Source organism: Protopterus annectens, chromosome 1.part1 (genome assembly GCF_019279795.1).
Source record: "Protopterus annectens isolate FY-2018-M chromosome 1.part1, PAN1.0, whole genome shotgun sequence".
Classification (NCBI taxonomy): Eukaryota; Metazoa; Chordata; order Ceratodontiformes; family Protopteridae; genus Protopterus; species Protopterus annectens.
Genome location: NC_056726.1, coordinates 651,526,431 through 651,553,630, shown reverse-complemented (window position 1 = coordinate 651,553,630; position 27,200 = coordinate 651,526,431). Strand labels below are relative to the sequence as shown.

The 27,200-nt window shown below is 46.3% G+C and overlaps 1 protein-coding gene across 1 annotated transcript in view; it reads right to left on the bottom strand.

The window, feature by feature from the left end:
- LOC122806732 (valosin containing protein) overlaps positions 1-27,200 on the bottom strand; it is a 1,741,209-nt gene that overhangs the window by 442,926 nt on the left and 1,271,083 nt on the right. Inside the window, exon 14 of the mRNA XM_044077401.1 lies at positions 20,468-20,776. Within this exon, the coding sequence (XP_043933336.1) occupies positions 20,468-20,776 (309 nt within the window). The remainder of the gene's footprint in view (positions 1-20,467; positions 20,777-27,200) is intronic.

The following is a 27,200-nucleotide window of genomic DNA, read 5'->3' as shown; positions in this document are numbered from 1 at the left end:
TCCTGAGTAATAGACTCCCAGGCTTTTAGGTGCTTGGCAAACGGCACCCGACTGGCTCGAGCAGCACAGCCGGGCAATCCCTCATGGAGTGTGGGAGGCTGAAGAGCCACGAAAGGACTCGCGGTCTCCAGTGTTGCGGGGCCTCTGCCGCCTCTGGGACGGCATCTCCCAGAAAAATTTCCCCGTCCTCTGCCTCTGGAAGGGGAATCTTCCTGCTGTTGAGGAAAGAATTTCTGTGATTTGTGGAACCACATCTTCCCTCCTCTTTTAGCCTTGGGATAAGGCCGAAAGGGAGTGGAATAACGTGCTCCTACAGCAGATAAAGTCTTTCCCTCTTGCTCACAGCGGGTAAGAGTGTCTTTTACCTTGGGTCCAAACAAAGAGGACCCATCAAAGGGAGCGTCGGCAAAGGAAGACTTGAAGGCCTCCGCGAAATGACACAACGGAGCCAGGCTTGTCTCCAGAGAGCCACGCCTGTGCCTGCCGCTCTGCCGCCTTCGGCCGCATATGAAATGAGCCTCATGGACGAGTTAGAAATCGAGGTAAGGATAGCCAAATGAGAGCTAACCGACTGGGCTAGCTGCTCAGGTAGGTTACCGGAGAGGGAGTCTGAGAGCTCCTTGACCAGATCCCTCTGTAGTCTGGTGAAATGTGCCAAATAATTCAGGGACCTCAGAGTAAAGGCCGCTGAAGTCAGGGTGCGCTTCCCGTACCGGTCCATGCTCCTAGACTCATTAGGAGGATGGACGGACGTTGAAGCCTCTGCCACGTCCTGCTGGGTAGCAGATGCCACCACCATGGCATCTACAGCCACGCCTTTAAGAACTCCTTCTCGGTGGGGCAGACAAAAATTTGTTAGGGCGAGAAGGCACTGGTTCCACAGTATCTGGATGTTCCCACGCCCTCCGACAAACCAAATCCAGGAGCTCGTTGAAGGGCGGGGACACCCAGGAGGCGGAGGGCTGAGCCCCGAAGGCCTTGAGGAACACAGACTCATCAGCGGAGGGGGGTTTGGAATTCCAGCCGCCTCGTTGCTTGAGGATCTCTAGAATGTCTGCAAATGAGACATCATCCGAGGACGACTTTGGGGACCCCTCCGCATCATCAAGATCAGTGTCCGATGCAAGAGACTCATTGGGGGGAGTCCACGTGCTTCCTCTTGCACGATCTCTTCCTTGGGGGCTCCTCCGAAGACAACTCCGAAAGACCCTCAGGAGGAGGGGAACCCCCAGTGGGGGTAACCTCAGGCCCCGGGGCTCCGCTGCCTAGAGACAGGGGAACTGCCAAAGACCCAGTCTCCATGCCCAGGGAAGGTGCCGGTAAAGCCGTAGAGATGGCCGAAGAAGACTTGGCCAATGCACTCCTCATAGCTCTGAAGGCCGGACCCCCAGAATCCTGGGAGGGTCCAGTCTCCGAAGCCATGATAGCAGACGGAAGTCCCGCGGCCGAAGCACCGAGAGGGAGGCTTGGAACCGACAGCCTTGGTCCCGAAACGTCACCCCCGGGTCCAGCCGAAGAAGTCCGTGTGCTAAACTTGGACCCGAAGGCCGGGGTTGGAGTAAGGGTCGGAGCCGACCCTAGGATCTCCACTGGCTCCATCAGCACCTGCTCCGACGGAGCCGAAGCGGTCGGAGGAGGAATGGCAATGGAATGGGCTATCGGCTCCGAAGCCAATTGGGTCGGAGCCGAAACAAATTTCTGAAAGACTGGGGACTGGAAAAGTCTTTGGAGCACCCTATGTCCGAATCTGACATCCTTGATGACCTGGAAGAGACCGAATGGGTCCGAGTAGGCCTCTCCAACGGCTCTAAGGGACTAGGGGACCGGCTCCGAATCGACTCGACAATTATCGGCGCCGAAGGAATGTCCAAACCAAATTCCATCGGTGCTGAAGAGGGTTTCGGCGCCGAGGAGGAAGTGTCTGAGCGGACAACCTTCATCGGCTCCGAGATCAGTGGAGCCGATGAAGGTGACCCGCCTCTCGATGCCCCAGACGTCGGCTCCGAACCCAGAGGAGTCGAGGCTGGAGGCATCGAGGCAGACCGTTCCGCCCTCGGCTCCGTTCCGCCCTCGGCTCCGAAGTCCGTGGAGCCGAAGGAGAAGCCTGCCTATGTTTTTTGGCGGTCGGTTCCGACGGACTGGTCGGAGCAGACGCCCTTTTCTTTTTAGCAGGAGAAGGAGAGGAAGCTAATGCCTCTTCAAATGAGGGTTTAATAAGGCCTTTTAGAATAAGGACCCTCGAGGAAAACGCGTGACACACACTACAGGACTCCTGCAAGTGTTTGGCGCCCAAACAGTACACACAGAGAGAGTGGTCATCTGTAATAGACATTTTGAAGCTGCACTTAGTGCACTTCTTAAAACCTGAAGGCCTAGGAGCCTGAGACATTATGGCAACCAACTTAGTGTAACTAGCCAAAAACTAAACACTAACAATCACAGAAAAAAATTCTTTCTTTTTTCTTTTTTGAAACAAAGGCTGTCACAAATAGACAAATATAACCAAGGGGTCTAAAAGCCCCTAAATAAAAAGGGACTTGAACGCCAACGGACTGACAGGGGAAGGCCCTTAAACTCAAATGGGACCTCTAGTCAGAGAAAACGCATTCACTACACAAAACTTCAGAGAAAATGCTCACTCAAACACAAAAACACGAGATAGCTGTTAAAACAGCTTTTTTGTTGAAGATTTAGAAATTTCCTGACAGGAAAGTAAGTGAAAAAAGCACTACTTAGCTCAGCCAGCAAGAGACCACGTCTTTGCTTGTTAGCGGCAAACGAGATCTGGGGGACTGGTAGTGGTGCATCCTGGGATATAGTAAGCTCAGCCAATAAGATACTTCGCTCTTTGGCATAAGCGTGCCGAGTCGGAGCCGAGGATCGGCTCCGAACCCATCAGTCAGAATGTAGGCGAGATAGGATCACATAACATCTGCCAATTTTGAGCAAAAGGTGCTAATCCCCCCCCCCCCAAGGGTGCTGCCAAAAGTAAGTGTTTAGTGTAGGCAGAGGGAAGTCATTGGGAATGTTTTCTGTAGGTTTGCGCTTTATCTCCTCCAGATCTGGAGGTAGAAGCACCCCATTGCTTTGACCTGTATGAATCTTGGGCCTGGTATCTGGAACCTTTAGGGAGTCTGGATTTGCTCCTTTGAGCTCTGACACAGGAAAGGACCGATTTTTTGTAGGCCAGTGTCTACTGAATCTTGGTGGCTGCACTTGTAAGAAGTCTTTTACAGTTTGCATAGACCTAGCTTTGTCTTCCATTTTCTTTAAAACCTCTTCTGCCTCAATACCAAACAGAGTACCATGCTGTAAAAGGTGCATCTAGCAATTTAGCTTTAACATGATCAGGCAAATTTTGTTCCTTGAGCCAGGTATGCCTCCTAATCACAGATCCAGTAACTGTGGCCCTGCAGGAGGCCTCTAAGGAATCACAACCACATTGAAAAGTATGCTCTCCAACCTGTTCAGCTGCATGCAATAATTCCTGCAATTCTTTATTTTCTGCACATTCAGAAATCATTTCCTATTTCAGCAATCCCATAACTTGATACTTGAGCATATGAAATTGACAGTTTAAGGCCCTAACGGCTGCAGATGTATAAACCTTTTTTCCCTATCTGTCCAGTGCCCTTGAATCTCTGTCAGAGGGGGTAGGATTTTTGCTGTTGAAGCCTTAACTCCCTTTGGACCCTGTGAAATAGTTTCAGGATCAGCAGCAGGGTTTCTAAATAAAAATTTATGAGAGTCAGGGACCCTGTAATATCTGTCAGGCTTGCTGGGAGCCGGAGGTAAGGATTCAGGGTCAAACTTGACTCCAAAAACACATCCACAATGTCTAAAACAGGGGGTATGGCTAAAGGCCTGTGCTGAGGGAGAAGGAAATCCCTGGGCCTCTTTTTGATTCTGAGAAATCTGGACTCTCCCAATGAAAATGCTCCCTCAAAGTATGCAAGGTTTCTCCAAATGAATAATCCTCAGGTGGTGATGCAGATGGTATAGACTCCTCTGCATAAGAATCCTCATAGGGAGGTATAGATAATTCCAGCGTCTTGCCTATGCCTATTATCTGGAGGGGGATGGGAACCCTTAATCAAGGTAATAAGGTCTTCAGCCATTTTGATCATCTGTTTTTAGGCATAGAGGCCTGTGCATGTGGCTCATGCGTCGTTTTCTTTAGTTTTAGAAGTTGCTTTTGTCTTTGGTTTTGCAGCTGTCGTCGGTTTGATATACAAATGTTGAGGCCTGCATACACCCTCAGAAGCCAGTGCCTGCTCAGCGGCTCCGGATCCATCCAAGGGAAGATACATCTGTGGGTCCAATACTTGAGTATATCGCAGCATGCCGGACTCCATATGGGTGTCGGTAGGGGTCTGCGAGTCAAACGTAGTGGGTATCAGGGGCTGCGAAAGTGCCTCACTGAGTAGCAGCGACTGGCTTAGGAGAAGCTTCGTCGGTTTTGGACCTTGACTGTCTTTCTCTGTCCTTTTCTTTGCGTTTATGTACTCCGGTAGTCGGATTGCTATCAGACAACATTTCTGGGTAGTTAAATCAGTTTCCAAAATTCTTTGAGGCAAAGATACACAGACAGTTAATAGTGCGTTGGTTAAATCCAGCACAAAACCGACAGCCAGGCACATTGTGATAAGGGCCTAGGCAAGGAATACAGTATAAATGTAAATCCTTATGAGGTATTTGCTTCCCACAAGTAATACAATTATTAACTTTTTTTGACATCGGTATGGAGCAAGAAAAATGTTTCCCCAACGGGGTACTTGGCTTTAGTGAACACTTTGGTTCTGAAACTCAAACTCTAATATTTCAGGAGTTGGCTGACCGGCACTTGCAAAATGCTTCTGCTTCAGGCACCACACGGCAAGAAAGACTGGGGAAAATGGCGTCGGCTGCATGTTTTATACCCCTAACCACCTGATGTCATGGAAGAGGAGACAGCAACCGACCCAGGACCCAAGACTTTGGAATTCAGGCCGACTGAGGGCAACTTGCCAGCGGACTGCCGAAATGTAATGACTTCAACAGTGAAACACGAAGAACATCCAGGGAATAGTAATTCTTTAGGTCAGGAAAATAGTGAGATTAGTCAAGTACTGTTTCTCTGTATCTGTGTGAATGTATCTTATTTTTATTTCTTGTGATTAAAACTGTTTATTGTAAATAGATATTTAGTTTTCACATTCTTTCATTATTAAACATACTTAAACTTTTCATTGTGCCTGGTCTTAGAGTATATTTTAACCTTTGAGAGTACTTGCATTTATTTGGTGACACTGGCCATGCCTGAAAGCCTTGCTGCATTGGTCATATACTACCATTTGTACTAGTGTTAATTTTACTCAGTACAATTCGATACCCTTGTAACAGCCTTAGAGTAGCTGGCTTTGGAATGTTCTGCTGGCAGTACCTACCTTATAGTCAAGAGTAGAGGGGGCATTGCTACTAAATTTGTGCCAGCCTTTCCCAGGTGTGTACATGTGTGAAAATCAAATATCAGGGTGTCCACTATTAGGAGCGGGGACATACAGCACTGGTTTCCTGGCTTGGAACACACTGATGAGGACTCAATTCCACAGCTGTGTCAGTGAGGAGTCTTATTTGGGGGCCTGGACAGAGGGGGAAATCCAGCCCCAGGATCGAGTGTGCTCCCTGTGTGGTCTTAAGGGACAACAGTGCTTGGTGCAGACAGCTGCACTGCATCTGGAAACGCTATTTTTTGTTCCAAGTGAGCATCCCTCACTGGTGTCCGTGGAGAGGATTGAGACTCCTTGATCAATGGCCCAGAGGAGGGACATCACATATCCTTATCGACTGGGATAATCCTTTCTACCAATCATTATGTGGCAGTTTAGTTTGAAGATCCCTCGTGGAGGTGTGTGTACACTTGACGCTGACGTACTTAACACTAGCAGAACTGTAAAGCTCATTTCAAACCCAATCAAGATCATTTCTGAAAACCAAACAGCAATGAAGAGCTGAAGCCTCCATTAACAAATCATTTACACTTGCTAACTTACAGGCAATTCCAACAGCCAAGTGGATGGCGGGACAATCCAACACAGAGTCGAGGTAGAATCTCCTCTTGTAGATCAAATGACAAGTGCATATCTGCTACATCCAGTATAGAGTCTTTGATATGCTGTACTAGTTGGGATAAATCTCAATCAGTAACTACCTGGGCGGAAGAAGCTACAGGTTCTAAGTCCCAAGTTCCAAGATATTGTAGTATAAACAGCCTAACTTGCACACCAGTTCATCCGACTACATTCCAGGTGATCAGTCTGATTTGCAATTCAGGCACTTGGCATTAGCAGAAAAGGCTGGAGATGTCTATCCTTGGTGGGGATGATGAGATTCAGAACACAGCTACAATCCCTTGGAGGAGACTGTCAATGGCTTATGTCTGGGGGAAGGCTTTCAGCTCACCAAGTCACAGCAAGATTGTAGCTTTCTTTAACTAGTGTATGATTGCATGTACCTGAAAGGGGAGGGCATCATAGGTCCATGCAATTAGAACATAAGAACATGCCAAGTGTGATGTTGGCTCTTGCCCCCAAATTGCATGGAGTGGGGGAGGGGGGGGTTAAATTCCCTAGTAGAAGAACAGGCTAAGTCCCCATGGGGTGCTTGATAGTAGGCTGGCATGAGGCAAAAGTCCCCCCACTGGGGAGTGGGACTGACTCCTTAGTAAAAGTTGCAGTAAGTGCACAGCTGTCTACAATTAAATGTTTGATGCAAGCACTGGAGGACAACTTTTACAAGAAGGGTGTTAGCTGCCTGATATGGGAAAAACTGACAGTACTGGCACCTGGAAAGGGCTTGGCTGGCAACAAGCTCTACCCACTCCAAAAATGAGACAGATACCTTCTTAAATAAGACTGCAAGGTCTTTGCTACATCAGTCTCTGCCACAAATAGATAAATCAATTGGTTAAGGGTCAATTAACTAAACACTAATAGAGGACAATGTGGATTAGTCAGCAAGGAATACTAGATGCTTGGGAACAAATGTACCTGTTCAAGGTAGTACTGAAGCTCAGATACCGTTAATGCCAAGGACAGCCCACCAGGAAACTGCATTTTTCAATAAATGACCTTCAACACTGCAGAACAAGTGGGCTCAAAGTGGGAAGCTCATCTATCATGAAGCTTATATCCTGCAAAGGGGAATGGCTTTTCAAAACACAACAAAGATGCAGCACTTTTTAAAGGAAAATCTACACTCACCTTCAGTTTAACTCAAACCCGAGGTTTCTTTTTCTACCCAGAACAGGGCTCCAAGTACAGTTTCATTACCACAAACCAGTATGCACTGTACATTTCATTTCCTTGCCTTCGAATAGAGGGGGGAAAAGCCTATCCAGCCTTTTTAAGTTTCATCACATGTTCAGTCACAGGAATTCACCTCCATTCTGTTCCATATGCTGCTGTATCCATAACATCAGGGGGAGTTTGCCTCTGGTGAACTCTCGTATGCCTGGCCATTATACAAAAGTTAAATAGGTTCATAGGTTCAAAGTTAAATGCTACCGCTAGGGTGCACATGACATCCCGCATCCCTCTCTGCGGACACCAGCTATAAACGGACGTCGGGAATAAAGCGGCCGCTGGAATCAAACGTTATGGATTGGGTACTCCAGGAGTCAGGCAAGTTTGAGGGGGAAGGGCTGGGTAGGAAACTATACAGCAGCATATAGAAGAGGACACCTAAACTTATGGCAAGTTCTTAAATACTATATCCTATTTATATGCTGTTTATCCATTACATCAGGGAGAGTGGAAAAGCTCCTGTCCTAAGAAAAGGGTGGAGAACAAGAAACACTTTCCACAAACTCATGAAGGATGGTTCTGGCAAATCCTGCACTGGCTCTAGAGACAATGTCCAATTTGTAGTGCTTTGTGAATGTGTACAGAGGACCATGTAGCTACTTCAAGAATAGCAGCTGTGTCCAAACCTTTAAGAAAACCCCTGAGGACATTGCCCTAGTGGAGTGTGCCTTTACAGTAGAGGGGAGTGACCTACCATGGGTTGTGTAACAGAAGATGGCTTTAGCTATCCAAGAGGATATGGTTTGCTTGGAAACCAGGTACCCCCGTGCTCTTGGGTGGTACGAGATGAAGAGCCTGTCAGACTTGCAGATGGGTTTGGTCTTGGCCAAATAATATCAGAGTTGTCTGTGTACATCTAAAGGAGTGAAGTATCCTCTCTGCCGGGTTGTGGAGAGGGGAAAAAGGTTGGCAGGTTGATGGACTGATTCAAGAACAGCTTGTTGACAACTTTAGGCATGAAAGCTGGATTGGTACGTAAACATACCCAGCCCTTGTGGAAAACAATGAAAAGGGGAGAGGTCACAAGGGCCTGGAGTTCTGAAACCCTTCTGGCTGAAGTGATGGCCATAAAGAGTATAGTTTTTTCAAGTGCAGTGTTGGAGGGAGCAGTCTTTGGCTGGTTCAAAAGGGATAGTCAAATTTTCTAGAACAAAAATTAGATCCCAAGGAGGCGGAATGGGCTTCCTTGGGGGCCTGAGATGTAGTGCTCCTTTCAAAAACAGTTTGACTTCTAATCATGAAGCCAAATCTGGTACCAGGGGCAGGCATGCTGAGATGGCAAATAAATGGGTTTTAATGAAGGAGCAGGATAGTCCAGACTTAGATTACACAGGTAAAAGAAAAACACTGGGGGCTCTGCCATCAGTGGTTTTAAGTTATTTTTCTGACACCATATAGAAAATCTCTTCCACTTGGGTAAGATTTTCTGGTAGTTTATTTCCTGGCCCCCTGCAAAACCTGAAGCATGTCCTCTGTGTAAAGGTGTCTGAAAGGAATCAGTGCCCTGTCAACCCACAGTGTAAGTTTGTGTGGACAGTTGGGGGTGTAAGTGTTCCCTTCTCCTTTGTGAGCAGGTCCATTCAGTGGGGTAATTTGTGGTGATTGCCCTTGGCTAGATGTAGCAATAGGAAGAACCAAAGCTACCTTGGCCAGCAAGTAGTCACCAGCAAGATTTGAGGCTGTTCCTTCTGAATTTTAAGTAGGACTCTGAGAGGGAAGGGGGGAATGCATTAACATACACCCCCTTCCAGGGGATTGAGACAGCATCCACCTTCCATGCTTCTGGGTGTGGTGCCTGGAGCAGAAAGTTGGGAGCTGTCTATTCATGGGGGAGGCAGAGATCCACATCTGGAATACCCCACCAGTGGAACAGATCCAGAAACAGGTCAATGTTCAGCATCCACTTGTGAGACAGGGTCATGGTCCTGCTTAATGAGTCAGCCATCACACTGTCTGCAGAAGGGATGTATACCACTTGGAGGATCTGTATTTCCAGGGCGATTTTCCAAGCCTGCAGTGCTAGCCTGTACAGGATGTAGGACCTTGTCTCCCTCCCCCAAGTTTGTTTATGTACCACAGCACTGTGGTATTGTCTGTGTACCACCTCAGAGTGCCTGGTAGAAGCTGATCCTTGAAGATTATGAAGACCAACATATCAAGGCTCTCATTTCCTTGATACTGATGTGGTTTTCTGTTTAGCGAGGGTCCATGTGTTCCTCATTCTCCTAAGACTGCACCCCACCATGTGTCTGATGCATCTGTAAAGAGATCCTGGTTGGGAGGCAGGGATTGTATGGGAAGGCCAGGATTTGTCTCAGTCTGGGTTACCCACCAATTCAGTTCTCTGCCCAGGCATGGGGATCATGAACTCTAGGAGATTGTTCGCAAGTAGCACTGGAACTTTCTCATGTGAAGGCTTGCCAGAGGTACCATGGGGATGGTAGAGACCATGAATCCTAGAATTGAGGAATTTCCTGGCTGAGATAGCTTTGAGAGGAAGACTTTCACTGAAGTGAGTATCTATTTTTTCTGGGGGAAGGCAAGCCATCATTTCCCTTGTCAGAATCTGACATTCCAGGAACACCTGATCATGTGAGGGTATCCAGGATGATTTTTTGAGGTTTATTGTAAATCCCAGATCTATTAAGAGGAAGACTGAAGTTCATGTGTTATAAGGCCATGGTACTTGATGTAGCCTGAATGAGGATGTTGTTGAGGTAGGGGAAAAGATATACTCCCTTTATCCTGGCAAAGGCCATAACTAAAGCCAGACATTATACTCTTGGGGCTGTAGAGAGACCAAATGGTAAAGCACAGAACTGAAAATGTGCAGAATCCACTGAGAAGCGGAGGAATTTTCTGAATAGTGGATGGATTGAGATGTGTAAGCAGGCATCCTTTATATCAAGGGACACTAAGGCAGCCTGTGGAAGGATCAGTGGCAGAAGGGTAGGTACAGAAAGCATCCAAAAGGAGGGAAACCAGGAGGAAGGTGCCGAGGTGTGATAGATCCAGGATTGGGTCTCCAGGGACCTTCCTTTCTGGGGACCAGGAAAATTCTTGAATAAAACCCCTTTCCTTTTGTAAGTGAAGGGATTTCCTGAATTGTACCCTGAGCATGAAGTTCCTGTAGGATGGGGGGTGCGTTTGGGAGTAGGTCTGACCTCCCAAGTCATGAAGTATCCCTGCTGTATGACAGAAAGGACCCAAGAGTCCAGGGTGACCTGCTTCCAAGCGGGGAGGGATAGGGAGAGGCACATACAGGGGGTGCCTGGGTGAAGAGTCTGATAGTAACAGGCTACCAGGCTTCCCTTGAAAAGGCTGAAAAAATGTGTGGAGGGAACAGATCTTGAAGGGGGCCGTTTCCTGTGGTCCTTTCTGAAAACCTTTGAAAACGTGGGACTGGGGAGACAAAACTATGTCTCAGTTCCTTGTTTGGAGGGCCTTAAAGAGGTCAGCAGCAAAAGTCTATTATCTAGAGGTGCGTCCAGGAGTTTAGATTTGATATCATCAGGGAGGGGCTGCAATCTAAGCCAAGATTTATCTCCTGATTAACGATTCAGAGGCGGCAGCCCTGGATGAAACTTCTACGGCATCATAACTGGACTTAATGGAGTGTTTGGTTACTTTGGTGCAGGAATTAAAAACAGTGGATAGTTTGGCCTTGGCTGGGGAGTCGGGGAGCTTCAATTGTTTGACTACATCAGCCATCAGAATATTTGGCCATGTGTCTGGCAGTTGATGGCTCTTACTGCTAAGATGGCAGAGGTGTATACTCCCCCCCCCCCAGATGCTCCACAGGTGGAGAAAGGTAATTTAGAAGTTTTATCATCAGCCACAGTAATAACTGAAGGGTCTGCAGATGGGGATTTGTACAGAAATGCAGTTTCATCAGGACCTTATAGAATCTATCTGGACGTTTGGGTGCACAGGGCTGCAAATCAGGATTTTTTGAAGCAGCCAGGAAAGCAGGATGTACAGGGTGGGGGTGGGGATACAGCAGAGGGACTAGGAGACTCATTGGAGTAGTTGATATCTCTTTTGGGTCTCTGATCTGACTGATGTCCCACTTGAAATTTTGCATGTACGTAATAGTCTCACCAAAGCTGAAGTCCTCTCCAGGGGAGACTGTGCAGTTAGACTCCTCTGGGGAGGCATATACCAGAGGGGGAAGGAATTTGAGAACAAGGGATTCATCTGATGAATCTTCTTCTCCAGAGTGGACGTCAGGGGCAGGTCCCTTAGGGGTAGAGGCTGAAGGAGCTGTACTGAAGCCAGGGCCCGACAAGACCAGATAGGCGTTTAGAAGGCCTTGGGTGAAGGGCTGCCAATCCAGAGACTGTTAGATGGTAGGGGTGGATGGAGGATGAGAAATGTGTTTAATCTTTTGTTTTCTCTTCATGCAACTCCATTGTTGAAGAATCGGAGATGCGATGAAGGGTAGGATGGCCAGACGGCACTCTGCAACATCAGAGGCTATATCTTTCTCATGACAATTTGAGACACCCCACGCGCACCCTCGGTAATTATGAGCCTAGGTACCCCCTCAGCGACCAAATCAGACTCCTGAGAATCCCTCCGGGACATGACCTCGGGTGTTCCAGCTTCCTTTGGGTTATCTGCCAAAGGAAGATCAGAGAACTCCGGCTCAGACTCCAGGCCTTCACCGGCCGTAAGTTATGGCTGGAGTGAAGGGCACAGGTTCAGGCCTAGACTTTTTCGACTTAACTGGAGGCTCGTCCGAGGAACAATGTCAGATCCATATGAAAAGCTAACCGTTTAAGTCTCTGATTCTCTAGGTAGAGCTTCAATGCTAAGCAGCTTCTAAGGGTTTTTGGGATGAAGGCCTGAGAAATACTACAGGTGATGTGGTCATGATCTTGGCCTTAGCAAAATAGGTAGAACACATGCGAATCCTTATGTGGAATTTTCCTTCCACACCTACACTTTCCCTTCCTACCTGACATGAGCCCAAAGCAGTAGCATGCAAATAATAAACCCCTATCCGCTACTTATCTGAAGTTGGATGGTGTGAAATCACTTTCTGAAAGAGACGACTGGAGCTGACAGTCAGGCTGCAGAAAAGTTCTGAAGGTACATGCCGACCTCTGCTTTATTCCAGATGTCAGTTTACGACAGATGTCCACAAAGATGTGGGATGTCGTGCGCACCCTAGCGGTAGCACTTAACTTTTGTATAATGGCTGGAAGTATGAGAGTTCACCAGAGGCAAACTCCCCCTGATGTTATGGATACAGCAGCATATGAATAGGACATCTGTAATTTCTCCTGTCATGTATTGCCCACATTACAAAGCAGTCGTAGTCAGCAGCTGTTATTAAAACAAACACGCACCGTATAGCACAACTTTTCCTCAATGCATTTTTGTTGCAGAAAAGAAAAACGGGTGCACTTACATAACCACGCTTTTGTCAAGCTCAAGGGTTATGGTTTTAAGTGATGTGTTAAGCATGCTACCAAATAAGCCAAGGGGCAATAGTAATTCAAAGGAAGTGAGAAAACGAGACATCTGTGCCCAAGTTAAAAATACATATCAAAAAAATTCAAGAACAAGACCACCTACTTATAGTACTACAATACATGGACAGAGCTAAGCAGAACTAATACCCTTGAGCAAACAGCACATTTCTCCAACATTCAGGACAAAATAGCCCTGTAGACAGTGGTGAAAAGCAGTTTGTATAGTTCAGACATCTCTGGAAGAGTGTTGGGGAGTGTATTAATACCAGAATTATAAACAGACGGCTGTAGAAAAATATAAAGTTATCTACTTTATTTTGTTGGTACTTAAAACAAACAAAAAAAAAAAAAAAAAACTACTATGAAAAGTTAGAACAATGCAAATCAGAGGGTTAGGTTCTAGAAGCTGTGCAAGATACCTACAACTCACCCTACTGCCACTCTACTTCCATGACGTAAAAGTCTCCTTATGTCTGACTCACCAAAAGGAACCTAGAATGATTTCTGAGAACTACAGGAGAAAGCAATAAAATCATGCTAGCATGACATGCACCAGAATTGCCATCTTGTGGTAAATCATATTTAAATATAACAAATCAGCACAGACTCTGTATTCCAATTGTAATGCAAAGATATAGTGAAATCTACATCCAAGTTCCTTGTTGTTTTCCTTTAAGTGCCGGATGGGTCACAATTCTGACTTTGTCAGTATCACAATTTGGCAAAGAACCACACACAAACTTTGAACTGGGAATAAGTATAATCAGACAGATGTCTGAAACAGATCAGTATCACCTGAAAGCTGACTGGGATAAGTACATGGCATCACTAATAAAGAGAACCAGGTGGCCAGGCACAGGGTGTGCTAAACACATGGGAGCTAAAGCAGTAAAATCAAAAGTTTAATTTTAAAGGATCAAGTGCTTAAGTCCTGTTACTCTTAGGACTTCATCAGAATAAAGTTATTTAAACTGAAGGTTGTGCATTGGATTTTTTTCTGATGAATATTTTATTCTGGTGAGCAACAGTCAGAGGGCTAGATCATCACTGTAGCCCAGGAAGCAGCATCTAGCAATACAGTTGCAGAGGGTGCATGTTAGCAAGTACCTGCAGTCCAGCATTGCAAAGGCGGTCTTGACAGCACAGTTCACAAACACGAGGGGGTTGACAGCAAAAAAAAAAAAAAAAAAAAAGTTTAGTCTTACCTAGATCATTTATTACTGACAGGACTTTGGTTCCGTCCTCGTAACAGACACGGCCAGTACCAAAGCTCAAGCCAGCCAAAAACTCTCAGCTAAGTCCTACCCACAATGCCCCTCTCAGTCTCTTCAGATCGAGTTTGCCTACCCTTACAGTATAAAAAGAATAGTGATAGTAGGAGGCTCTGTCTGAGCAGATGCCCTAACTATAAGGAGATCCTAAAGTTCACCAGGAGTCCAAGTAGGGGGAAAGAGGGCAGGAAGTAATAAATGAATGAAGATCTACAACACAGACGGAACGTTATTGTAAGCCATAACTTTATCTGATGTTGCAAATCTTCATTCATTCCTTAAAGGACAGAGTCCCCAGCTACTGGAGTCCTGGGTGGCCCTGAGGAAGGACATTCCTGAGCACCACAGAACCAAAAGATGCTCTTCACCTGGAGGCCAAATCCAATTTGTAATGAATGATAAAGGTATGAGGTCTTGCCCAAGTGTCTGCTGTGCAGATATCATCCACAGAGGCTCTGGAATGAAAGGCCACTGAGGTAGCTTTCGATCTAGTAGAGTGAACTTTTATTTTGGAAGGCAAATGCACTTTGTTTTGATGGTAGATGAAAGCAATGACGTTTGAGCAGAGAGGATAAGATCATTTTGGAAAAAGGCTTACCCATCCTGGGCCCTGCAAAAGATATCAGTTTTCCTGAAGGATTTAGTTCTGTTCAAGTAGAAACAAAGTTTCCTATGACAGAGGGTATGCAGAAGGTATTCCCCTCTATCTGAATGGCGGGAAAAGAAAACCGCTAGGTCAACAGATTGGTAGATTGGAAAACCAGAAATGACCTTGGGCAAAAAGGAGGGGTTAGTACGTAGAGAAACTACCTGTGGAAAATCAGGTATGGTCTTGACACTCAAGGCCTGCAACTCGGATACTCTTCTCGCTGAGGTAAGGGCTACTAGAAGTAGTTTTCCAAGACAAAAATTTCATATCATGAGTTAGAAGGCTCAAAAGTAGGACTTAACGACTGAAGCACCAATGTCAAGTCTCATGGCTCTACAGGAGGCTTAATATGTAATACTCCTTCCATGAAGGTTTTCCACAGACGGTGTGACATAACAGATGAATTGCCGATTGCATTGTGAAAATTTGCAACAGCTGCTAAATGTACTGTAATCATCAATGCTAAAGCTCCTGCGTGCAAGAGGGTAGTGAGACATTGTAGGATCTTCTGAACAGGCATAGAAAAGGGGTCCATGTTTTGTTCTTTGGCCCATCTAAAGAACCTAGTCCACTTACTGAAATAAATTTCTCTGGTGGATGGTTTGTGCGAAGCCAGAAGGATCTCATGAACAGGGGATGAAACATCAGGTAAGTCTGGCAATCCACGGAAGTGGAGAAACTAAGCTGTGAGCCTAAGGCTGTCGAGATTGGGGTGAATCAGTCTGAGGATGAGACAGCAGTCCTTGAGATTGATCCAGGATCCACGGGCAGTGAATCAGGTGAGGCCATAGGAATTACCCAGACTTGACGGGGCCAATAAGGGGCAATGAGGATCACTTTGCTTCTCAACCTTTGAGCTTTCTGTAGAAATTTTTGTATGAGGGGAAACTGAGAAGGCTTACAGTAGACCAGGGGGCCAATCGTGCGTCAGAACATCCCTTGGTGACTCCCCCTGAGGGGGGGAACAGGGCAAAGTAGCTTCTGCATTTCTTGCTTAGGGGTGAAGCAAACAGGTCGCAGCAAGGCCTGCCCCAACGGCAGAAGATTTAAGCCACTATTATCAGATCGAGGGACTCATGAGGCATGAAAATGTTCCTGCTCAGATTGTCTGCAATAAGACTGGAGCTCCCGGGAAAGTGCGTTGCTACGAGAAATCAGTTTGAAGCCATCGCTCAATGCCATATTCTCATGGCTTCCTGACACAGGGGGGTAAGATCTGGTTCCTCCTTGTTTGCTCATGTACCAGATAAGACATGTTTATCAGATCGTATTGCAATAGTCCTGGAAGGAAAAGGATGGCTGGAACTCTTGCAACACTAACAGAACTGCCCTCAATTCCAAGACATCTATGTGAAAATTGGCCTCTATGGGGGACCAAGTGCCTTGGACAGTTCCTCCATGGAAATGCCCCTCTCTCACCCTAACAGGGAAGTGTCTGTGGTCACAGTGGCCTCGGGCTGGGCAAGACAGAACGGTCGATACAAAGATTGATTTCAGACTTCATCCACCATAGCATTTCTTGTTTGCAAAGGCTTGTAAGGCATATCATGTGGTCGAGTGGGTGGATTAAGAGTGACCATTGTGATGAGGGGAGCCACTGTAGTAGTCTAGTGCAATCTCACCAGGGGCACTAAGGTAATAGTTGCTGCCATAGAGCTTAATAGTTGTAGTACTAAGTGTGCTGGTAGGAGAACTTGAATCTGATTTCTTATTTTTGAAAGCCTGTGAGAAGGAAGGGAACCTTGACAGGACATCGTGTCGAAGATCGCTCCAATCAATTCCAGTGTTCTTGTTAGAGACATGTTAGACTTCCCATATTGATCATGAGATACCCAGACGAAGAGCAAGGCCTTGAGTGCAAGACAGACTGAAAAGGAGATTCCTGGTCATGGTGGTGAGGGGCCAGTCATTTAGGTATGGAAACACCTGGAATCCTTGTAGTCAGAGATGAGCTACTACGACTGCCATACATTCGGTAAACACTCTGGGGGCTGTTGAGAGACCAAAGGGCAGTATCCTGAATTGGTAGTGATTGGCTCCCACCCAGAAGCGAAGAAACCTCCGGGAGCATTTGTCCATCTTTATGTGGCAATAAGCATCCTGGAGGTCTATAGAGCGCATCCAGTTCTCTATCAAAAAGGAAGAATGGAATGCACCGTGATCATACAGAATTATTGAGGTTTGATGAATTTGTTCAGTAGGCTGAGATCCAGGATTGGTCTCCAGTCCTCTGCCTTTTTTTGGCACTAAAAAAAGAACCTAGAGTAAAACCTGGATCCTATTTGGCCTGGTGGGACTGGTTTGATGACTCTTAGCAGCTTTTCGATTTCTACTGCTGCAGCCTCCCTCTGACTGGGTGGAACATCGGGGATTTGTTTTATGGGTCTGGGAATGAGACTGAACGGGATATGAAAGCCTCTGGATATTATTCTCGGCACCTACGCATCCATTGTTATGAGTTGCCAGGCTTGTAGATGCAGAGAGCATCATCCCCAGACTGGTTCCAGAGGAAAGCAAACTGGCCGCTGTTCAGGAGTGCTGGAAGGGTCGGCCAGAGAAAGAATCCCTAGCTCCCTGGTTGCGCAGACCCCCTCTGCCCCGAAATGGACATCTTCCGGATGAATTGCCCCCCTGTGCCCTGGGGGGATTGCTCGTCACGAGTGTCACAAAAAGATCCTTGGGACTTCTTGAACCACAATTTTCCTCCCTCTGTTTCCTGGAGTAGGATCTCTGGGGGGTGGAAAAACATATGCCCACAGCAGACAAGATCTTTCAGTCTTTCTCACTATGTGATGGTGTCTCCTACCTTGGGAACAATGAGGGAAGATTCAACAGGCTCGTTGACAAAGGACGATTTGAAAGGGTCCATGAAGTCACACACACGCATCCAGACATGCAGTCTCATAACGATGCCCGATAAGGCTGCTCTAGCTGCCCCCTAGGTAGTGAGAGAAATTAAGCGCATTGAGGAGTTCAAGATAGATTCCAGGGTAGCTAGCCGAGAGGCAACAGTATCATGCACCTCCTCAGGCAGTACCCCCGCCCAGGCAGACATTTCTGAGATTAGGTCTCTCTGGAGGCGAGTAAAGTGTGCCAGGTAATTCAGCAACTAAATGGCAAAAATCGCCAAAGCTTCCCCAGTCTGTCCAAAGCAGAGACTCCCTGTTCGGGGGATGAACAGTGGAATTATCTTCTGCCAGTTTCCTCTTGGTGGCTGCCGCCACGACCATTGAATCTACAACCAGCTGTTTTGACCAGTTAGATTGGTCTTCAGGTGTGGACAAAATTTTATCTGGCCTCCGGGAGACAGGTTCTATATTGTCCGGTGCCTTCCAGGCATGCTGCACAATAAGCCTAATGAGCTTATCTGCAGGTGGGGTCACCCAGGAAGTAGATGGTAGAGCACAGAAAGCCTGCAAGAACACAGATTTCTCCGAAGGGTGAGAGGGATTCCAGTCTCCCCTCTGCTTGCGGATCTTGAGAATGTTTCTGAATGAGATTGTCTTATGGGGGAGACCATGGGAACCCCTTCTCCCTCATCATAATCTGAGTCTTCGGTGATGGATTCCTCAGGGGTATCAAGATGCTTCCTCTTGCAAAGTTTCTTCTGGGGTGGCTCCCCATGGGATCTTCTGAGGACGACTCTGGAGAAAGGGCTCCCTTCAAGGGAAGGTCTTGCGGCTACCATGCTAGAGAACCCAAAGTAGGAGGTTGGGACAGCTGCATGCTAGAGGGGGGTTCTGGTTCAGATGTCAATTGTGCCAATTGTGAGCCTGTTTAAGCGAGGACCCTCTCCAACACCTGGAAAGCAGGCCTGCCCGAGAAGTGATTGTAGCCCGAAACAGGACGAGCTCGGAACCAGGGTCACACCCCGCCCGCGGAGACTGCCTTTAGGTGAGGAGCTCCGAGAGGACCAGTAGCTGCCAGGAGAGCCGTGACCATAGACGGTGCCACCGAAAAAAAACAGCGCCGAACTAGGTGTCACGGAGCAGACAGCCCAATCACCGCTCTGAGGGTGCACCAGTTCCAAAAGAGCCGTGGCACCAAGAGTCATCAGTGCTGACAGGGAAGCCTCCGCTGCTAGAGCAGACACAGAATGCACCGGGATGGACATCGGTACCGAAGTCTCAGAGACCTGGGAAGAGGTTGGAGGATAGACAGGTGAATACGCCATGAGAGCTTCCATTATAAGAGGAAGGAAGACCTAGTCTGGGTCGGTAATCTTCTAGCTGCCAAAAGCTGGTCCACAACCCTCACTACATCTTGTTCCGAAAGACTCCTGGTGGATCTGAAGGAAGCTGCCGATTGAGATTCTGGTCTCAATAAGTGGCCTGAATTGTTGTCCCAAAAAAGGGACATAAGGAGAGTACCTGGTTCTGGCAAGTTGCTCAATCTTTGGAACTGCAGGTGTCTTTATAGGTGGAGAGGTGCAAGACCGACATCGGTACTGTGGCTGGGGATGGTGCCAATGCTGGTACAGTCGTAGGGGCCTGTGTCATAATCAAGGTCTGCACCGAGGGAGAAGACAGGGACCCTGGTGCCAAAGCTGTCTGCACAGATGGCATGGGAGAAGCCTGGTGTCATCTCGGTTCTGAGGACGACAGATGTCTGAACAGAGTGACCGTTTATTTTTTGCCCCATCCTTATGCTTAGGTGGTGGTGAGACCTTCGTTCCAGAAAGAGCCTCCGAGAAAGGTGTTTTCAGCATATCCTTCAGAATAAGCTTGTTCTTGCGTCCAGCCACCGTACGGTTGCTGAAGCTAGAACAAACATGACAAGATAAATTAATGTGGTCAACGCCCAAACACACTGGGCGTGACAGTGAGTTGGGAGTCTTACGCCCGCACTTATACTGCTTGAACCCAAGCTTAGCCTTATCCGACATTACGATAAAACACACTAGTACTATAACCCAACAAAACTATAGCTACCAAAACAGCAAGAAGTTATAGTAAGGAGGGATAGCGTATTTATTTTTCTTTTTAAACAGATAGCTAGGAAGGAGTACCAACAATGGTACTAAGAAATACCAAAAGGTAAAGGAAGGGCCTACCAAGGTATGGAAGGAGTAGTAGTACCAACGATGGTACGAAAGAACTACCAAGGTAGTGGGTAGGGTTTAGTCAGGAAATATAGGGTTTAGGAACAAGAGATAACCTTAGGAAAAAAAATAAGGGAAGGTAATAAGTCGATAAAACTACAAAGAACCACAAAAACAAAAAAAGCTACACTTAGCTTGACAGAAAGGCTTGGCACGTCTGACGAGGAACGTGGCAAACGAGATCTGGAGAGAGTATGAGAAGGGCATTGTGGGTAGGACTTGGCTGAAAGTTTTCGGCTGGCACGAACTTGGTACCGGCCATCTCTGTTCAGAGGATGGAACCGAAGTCCTTATCAGATCTCTTAAACTGGCCCAAATACTGTTTCTTCTACATGCCAATTCTCCTCCCTCAGTGCTGGCCACATGATAAAAGGCCTCCAACAAGGCAAATCACCACTGGAAAGACACTGGAGGGTCCCAGTGGGTAATGGACAAGGAATACAAAAGGACACAAATCATGAGAATTTCAATAAAAAAATAAATTTTCACATTAGTCTAAATAAGTAAACAGTCTTCAATAAATACATGACTACAACCTGCTTCCAAATAAATTGCTTCAAACAAGAACTAAAATATTTCCACCTACATATTTTAGAAATTCAGTGCTTCAAGACCAACCTTACCTTAGAAATTGGAGACTTCCTCAAATTTGCCTTCAGAATAGCTACACGGGACTTCTCATCAGGAAGTGGTATATATATCAGCTGATCTAACCGGCCAGGACGAAGAATAGCAGGATCAATTATATCTGGACGGTTTGTGGCTCCTATAATAAACACATTCTTTTTGGTAGACATGCCATCCATTTCAGTTAAAATTTGGTTAATCACACGGTCAGCTGCTCCACCACCATCTCCAATGTTGCCACCACGGGCCTTTGCGATGGAGTCCAATTCATCAAAGAACAACACACATGGAGCAGCCTGACGAGCCTATCGAAAGTATGAAAAAGTAATCAAAGTATAGTTTTAAATGTTAAAAATCTTCCTTCAGCTTGGAAAAAAATGTAAAACTTCTGTACAATTCACAAGCAGACAAAATACTGAAGGAGTACAGCAAAGAAATTAATGCTAATATGTAAAACGTAGAGATGCACAACAAATCTTAAAAGTAGCTTTTCACAGTAGATCTATCTTGTAGGAACTGTACTGCACAGCCAGTCCACAGCATTTCATTCTTTCCAACTATTTCCTAGGGACTGTCCACAGACCAAGTATCAACTGCTAATTACCTACTGACACAGTATTCAAATGTCAGCAGCTTTCCTATTCTTTGCCACTTCTGGCATACAAGGAACAAGTTAAAAGAGCCTTTGTGACCAAGCTGTGTGAAGTACTCACCATGACCAGCACACAGTTGGATAACTCCAGGCTTCCATTTAGGTCAATGAGGTAGTCCTCTTAGCTCATTTTTGATGATCAACAGATTATCTAGCACCACAGGGATGGGTAATTTGCTACACTGTCAAAGTAACAAAGAAAAGCCTTCAGGCAAGAGTAATCCCGACCTCTCAGCTGCAGCTTTAGACAGCTTTTAACCATTACACAAAATTTAAGTGAACCCACTCATGACCGATTAAAATAATACCTTATACAGGCCAACCTCCACCACTAAAGTACAGTTTTGTACCTACCATAAATGTAGATGTTAGAGTGTATACCCTGCTGCAGTCATCACACATGGGTTATCCTGCCGTCAGGCAGTCCCGCAGTCGGCCCGAATTCCAAAGTCTTGGTCCGGTGTCGGTTGCTATCGCTTCTTCCCTGACGTCAAAGTGCCAGGGTTATATCAGAGGCATCAGACACCATTTTCTTCAGTTTGTCTTGCCCCAGATGTCAGGTGCCCCTAATAGGTAGGGGGGGGGGAATATATATATATATATATATATATATATATATGTATATGTATATGTATATGTATATGTATATGTATATGTATATATATATATATATATATATATATATATATATATATATATATATGTATATACACACACACACACATACATATAGCTATATGGAAAAAATAAAACAAAAACCCTTAGGCACAAGCAAATACACCACAGAGGTAGTATAGAATAGAGTGGTAAAGATAGGTTCAGCTAGTTCAGAGGGGAGGGAGGGTAACCTGGAGGGTAACCTGGACTGCAGCAGGGTATACACTCGAACATCTACATTTATGGTAGGTACAAAAACTGTACTATGTTCGTGTTACCCTGCTGCAGTCATCACACTTGGGTAGAATCCCAAAGCTAAGGATGGGAGGTGGAGTCAAACAGGGTTAGAGGAGGCTAAAAGGCCCTGCAAAACTGCAGTGGCGAAGCCAGCTCTAGTCAGAGTAAAGTGGTAAGTGGTAATGTTTGGTGAAGGTGTGTACTGAACTCCAAGTTGCAGCTTCCAGAATATCCTTGGTTGGCACCCCCTGAGGAAGGCTGTAGATGTAGCTGCTGCCTTGGTAGAGTGGGGCCTTATGGTAGCAGGAACTGGTTTTCCATGGTGGGTGTAGCAAAAACGTATGCAATGTCCTATCCATTTGGAAATGGCCTGTTTTGAGATAGCCTTTCCTTGTGATGCTGTAGCATAGGATACAAAAAGCTGGTCAGATTTTCTGAAAACTCTATCCAAGTAGTAACGTAGCTACCTGTGAATGTCCAAGGAATGCAGGAGTCTCTTTTGTTCTGTGGATTTGGAAAGAAGGTGGGTAAATGGATGGTTTGATTTAGAGCCACACTGGATACCACCTTAGGCATAAAGGAGGGGTTAGTTCGTAGAGAAACTCTGTCTTGATGAAAAATGAGGAAAGGCTCTACTGCCATTAGTGCCTGAAGCTCTGACACTCTTCTAGCTGAAGTAATTGCTAGCAGCAGGGCAGTCTTCCATGATATAAACTAAGTCAGCTGAGAAAGCTGGCTCAAAAGGAGGTAGTGTGAGTTTTTCCAGAACAAAGTTGAGGTCCCAAGTAGGTGTTGGTGCTCTCCTGGGAGGCCTAATGTTTTTGGCCCCTCTGAGAAACTGCCTTGGGAGTGGATGTGAAAATAAGGGAGGATCTGTGTTGTAGTGAGCAGAAATAGCTGAGGCGTGGATTTTAATAGATGAAAAAGAAAGCCCTGTGTGTAACATCTCAGTTAAATATTGCAGAATCTGAGGTATACGTCAGGCTGAAGGGTATTTTGGCCTTTAGCTTGGTTCCAGGCGCAAAACCTTTTCCATTTGTCTGAGTAGGCTTTCCTGGTGCTGGGCCTCCTGAATAACATTCATAACAGCCTGTGAGAGAGGAGCTGGCTGGTTGCTTAAGTGATTTGCCATGCAGCCAAGTTTAAGGTTTTGAGCTGGCTGTGTAGAATCGGATTGTCTTGCTGTGTGAGCAAGTGGGTAATTTGTGGTAGAATCCATGGTGGGCCCTGGGCCATATTCCTTAATAGTGGGTACCAGTGCTGGCGTGGCCAGTCTGGGGCAATGGGTATCATTCGGGGTCTCTCCATCCTGACTTTCAGTAGCACCTTTGTGAGAAGGGGTAATGGAGGAAAGGCATATACTGTTAGCATTTTCCAACTGAATGAGAGTGCGTCCACTTTCCAAGCTTGATGGTGAAAAGTCCTTGTACAAAATTTTGTTAGCTGATAGTTTTGAGGGCTGGCAAACAGGTCTATGTCTGGGAGCCCCCATTTTTGAGCTGTCATTGCGAATACTTGTGGATCCAGTTTCCACTCGTGGGGATCCATGATGTTTCTGCTTAGGTCGTCTGCCAATGTGCTCTTTTTTCCTGGCAGGAATGGAGCTTGTAATTGAACTTGGTAAGCCAGTGCTGTGTTCCACAAGGTCATTGCTTGTCTGCATAGAGGGTAGGAGTGTGTACCCCCTTGTTTATGTACCACATTACTGTGGTGTTGTCTGTCCTTATGATAAGCTGTCCTGGATGTAAGAGGTCCTTGAAGGCTGTCAGAGCATTTTGTACAGCTAGCATTTATTTTTGATTGATGTGCAGATTCCTTTGATCTGCAGTCCATATGCCTTGAACGCACCGTCCTGCCATGTGTGCCCCCAGGCATAGTCCGATGCATCTGTTGTCGTAGTTTGCCTGGATGGGGGTAGGGTGAAAGGCTGACCCTTGTTGAGGTGACATGCCTGTGACCACCATAGAAACTCCTGTTGAAGGCAGGGAATAAGAGGTATCATTGTTTCCAAGCTGTGGCAGTGTTGAGTCCAAACGCTTTTTAGGTACCACTGTAATTTCCTCATATGCAGTTTTGCAAATGGTATTAGTATGCAAGATGCCATGAAGCCCAAAGCCTGCAGAATTTTTCTTGCAGGGAGTTGGGTCTTTGTTGCCATTATTCTGAAGTATTGAGTTAATTGTAGTTTGTCTGGCGTCAGATAAGCCATCTGGGCCGTTGTATTCAAGCTGGCACCAAGGAATGTCATTTTGTGAGGGCACTAGTTTTGATTTCTTTTCGTTTACTGTGTACCCTAGGCAACTTAGATGTTTTACAAAAGCCAGGTGTTGTAAGAGAATGCCCTTGCTTTCTGCTTGGATGAGACAGTCATCCAGGTATGGGTATATTTGAATTCCTCTGTCTGCAGTATGCAATTACTGGTGCCAGGCATTTTGTGAAGACCCTGGGCGCAGTAGATAAGCCAAAGGGCAGTGCAGAGAATCGGTAATGGGTTGAACCTGCAATGAAGCGGAGGTATCATCTGCAATTTTGCCTGATAGGAACATGCAGGTATGCCTCCTTGAGGTCCAACGTTACTAGCCAAGCTTTCTTGCCCAACATGGGAAGAAGCTGCTGTAGTGTTAGCATCTTGAATTTGGGTACTTGCAAGAAGGTGTTTAAAATTGAAAGGTCCAGAATGGGTCTCCAAGCATTGTCCTTTCTGGGGACTAGAAAGAGCCTCGAGTAAAATCCTTGGCCTTGCTCCTGTGTAGGTACCAGTTGAATGGCTCTCATGTCCATGAGAGCTGTAATTCGTTTTTGTGCCTCTGCCCATTGATATTGGGGCAGGTTTGGCATTTCTTTTATCCTTAGCAAGATGTAGAAATAGAATCTGTATCCGTGTGAGATGTCTAGAACCCTTTTGTCCTTTGTGACGATGCGCCAGCTGTCTGCAAAAAGTGCTAATTTTCCTCCCAAGGGAGCTGCCAAGAGAGTTTTGCTTGGCAGTTTGAGGTTTAAGTCATTGTGTTTGCCTTCTAGTAGTTTGGGACCTGTCTTCTCCTCCCTTCTGTGTTGCAGTGCCCCATTGGCGAGGTTTGTAAGGGATTTGTGCTTGTCCTCCGCCCCTTGGGCGCCTGTATTTACCCCTCTGTGGTCTGTCAGAAGCTGGAAAGGACCAACTTTTTGTTGGCCAATTTCTGCTGAAGCGTGGGGGCTGTACCTGTAAGAAATCTTTGACCGTCTGCATAGATTTTGCCTTATCCTCCATTTTTTTTAAAACGTCCTCTGCTTTAACCCCAAATAAGACATCCTGCTGTAAGGGTGCATCCAGTAACTTTGCTTTAACATGATCAGGCAGAGATTGTTCCTTTAACCAAGCATGCCTACGTATAACAGACCCAGTAACAGCTGCTCTAGAGGAAGCTTCCAAGGCATCAAAACCACATTGTAAAGTATGTTTTCCCACCTGTTCAGCTGAATGCAACAGATCTTGCATTTCCTTGAATTCAGACTGTTGAGGGTGCGTGCCCATCTTTTGTTTTATTTGAGACATCAGGAATTGCTGGTATTTAAGCATGTGAAATTGACAATTTAGTGCTCTCACAGCTAAAGTAGCTGAGGTGTAAACCTTCTTCCCCCACCTATCTAGTGCTCTGGAGTCCCTTTCTGAGGGTACAGGATTTTTAGCCATAGAAGCCTTAGCCCCTTTGGGACCCTGGGAGATTGTCTCTGGATCAGCAACAGGGCTTTTGTAAAGGAATTTGAGAGAGAGTCAGGCACTCTATAGTATCTATCTGGTTTGGCTGGAGCAGGAGGCAGAGAATCTGGATTTAGACTAGATTCTAAGAAAACATCCACAATGTCCAAAACTGGGGGTATAGCAAGTGGTCTGTGCTGGGGGAGTAAAAGAAACTCTCGGAGCCTTTTCTTTGAGTCGGAGTAGTCCTGACCTTCCCAGTGGAAATGTTCCCTCATGGTATGTAAGGTTCCCCAAAGGAATAATCTTCAGGGGGAGAAGCTGAGGGAATTGAGTCTTCAGCATCAGAATCTTCATAAGGGGGAAAGGAGTAATCCTGTTCCTCAGAGGAGCCTGAGGAAACAGACACTTGATCAGAGGCGGCATAATCCGCCTCTTGTCTAGGCCTTTTGTCTGGGGGGGGGGGGGTACATTATTGTACCTACCATAAATGTAGATGTTCCAGTGCTAATACAACTGCAGTAATCACGGATGGGTTTTCAGCCGTCAGGCGGTCCCTCGGTCGGCCGAATTCCAAAGTCTTGGTCCGGCGTCGGTTGTCGTCGCTTACTCTTCTGACGTCAGTAAGGCCAAAGTATATAAGTCACAGCCGACGCCATGTTCTTCAGTCTTTCTTGCCCCAGACGTCAGGTGCCCCCAAAAGGAAGGCAATACATAAATAAGGCTCATCTACATGTGCAAGCAATGCAATGTAATGCAAAATCAGTGTAAGCAAGCAAATAAAACATAGCAGGATAACCCAGTCAGGTGGTATGAAGAGGTTGTTAGGCCCCATGCCTTTACCAAGTGGGGAAGGAGGGAGGGAAACCTGTACTGCAGCTGTATTAGCACTCGAACATCTACATTTATGGTAGGTACAAAACTGTACTATGTTCATCGTGCATACAGCTGCAGTTATCACGGATGGGTAGAGTCCCAAAGCTATGCATAGGGTGGTAGGTACTATGAGGAACTGGGTTGAGCCAGAATGCCCTGCAAAACAGCAGTGGCAAAGCCTGCTCTTGTTCTGGAATATAAGGGTAGGTGGTAGTGTTTTGTGAAGGTATGTACAGAACTCCAAGTGGCTGCCTCCAAAATATCTTTAGTAGGAACGCCTCTGAGGAAGGCTGTAGAGGTGGCTGTGGCCCTGGTGGAGTGAGATCTGATACCAGCAGGGACAGATTTCCCATGATAGGAATAACAAAATCGTATGCAGTGGCCAATCCACTTGGAAATGGTCTGTTTGTTAACTGGTTTCCCTTGAGCCCCTACGGCATAGGACACAAAAAGTTGTTCTGATTTCCTGAAGGACTTTGTTCTGTCCAAATAATAACGTAGCTGCCTATGGATGTCTAAAGTGTGAAGCAGCCTCTCCCCTTTGTTTTGAGGGTTAGGACAAAAGGTAGGTAGGTGTATGGCTTGATTTAAGGCTACCCTGGATACCACTATTGGCATAAAAGATGGG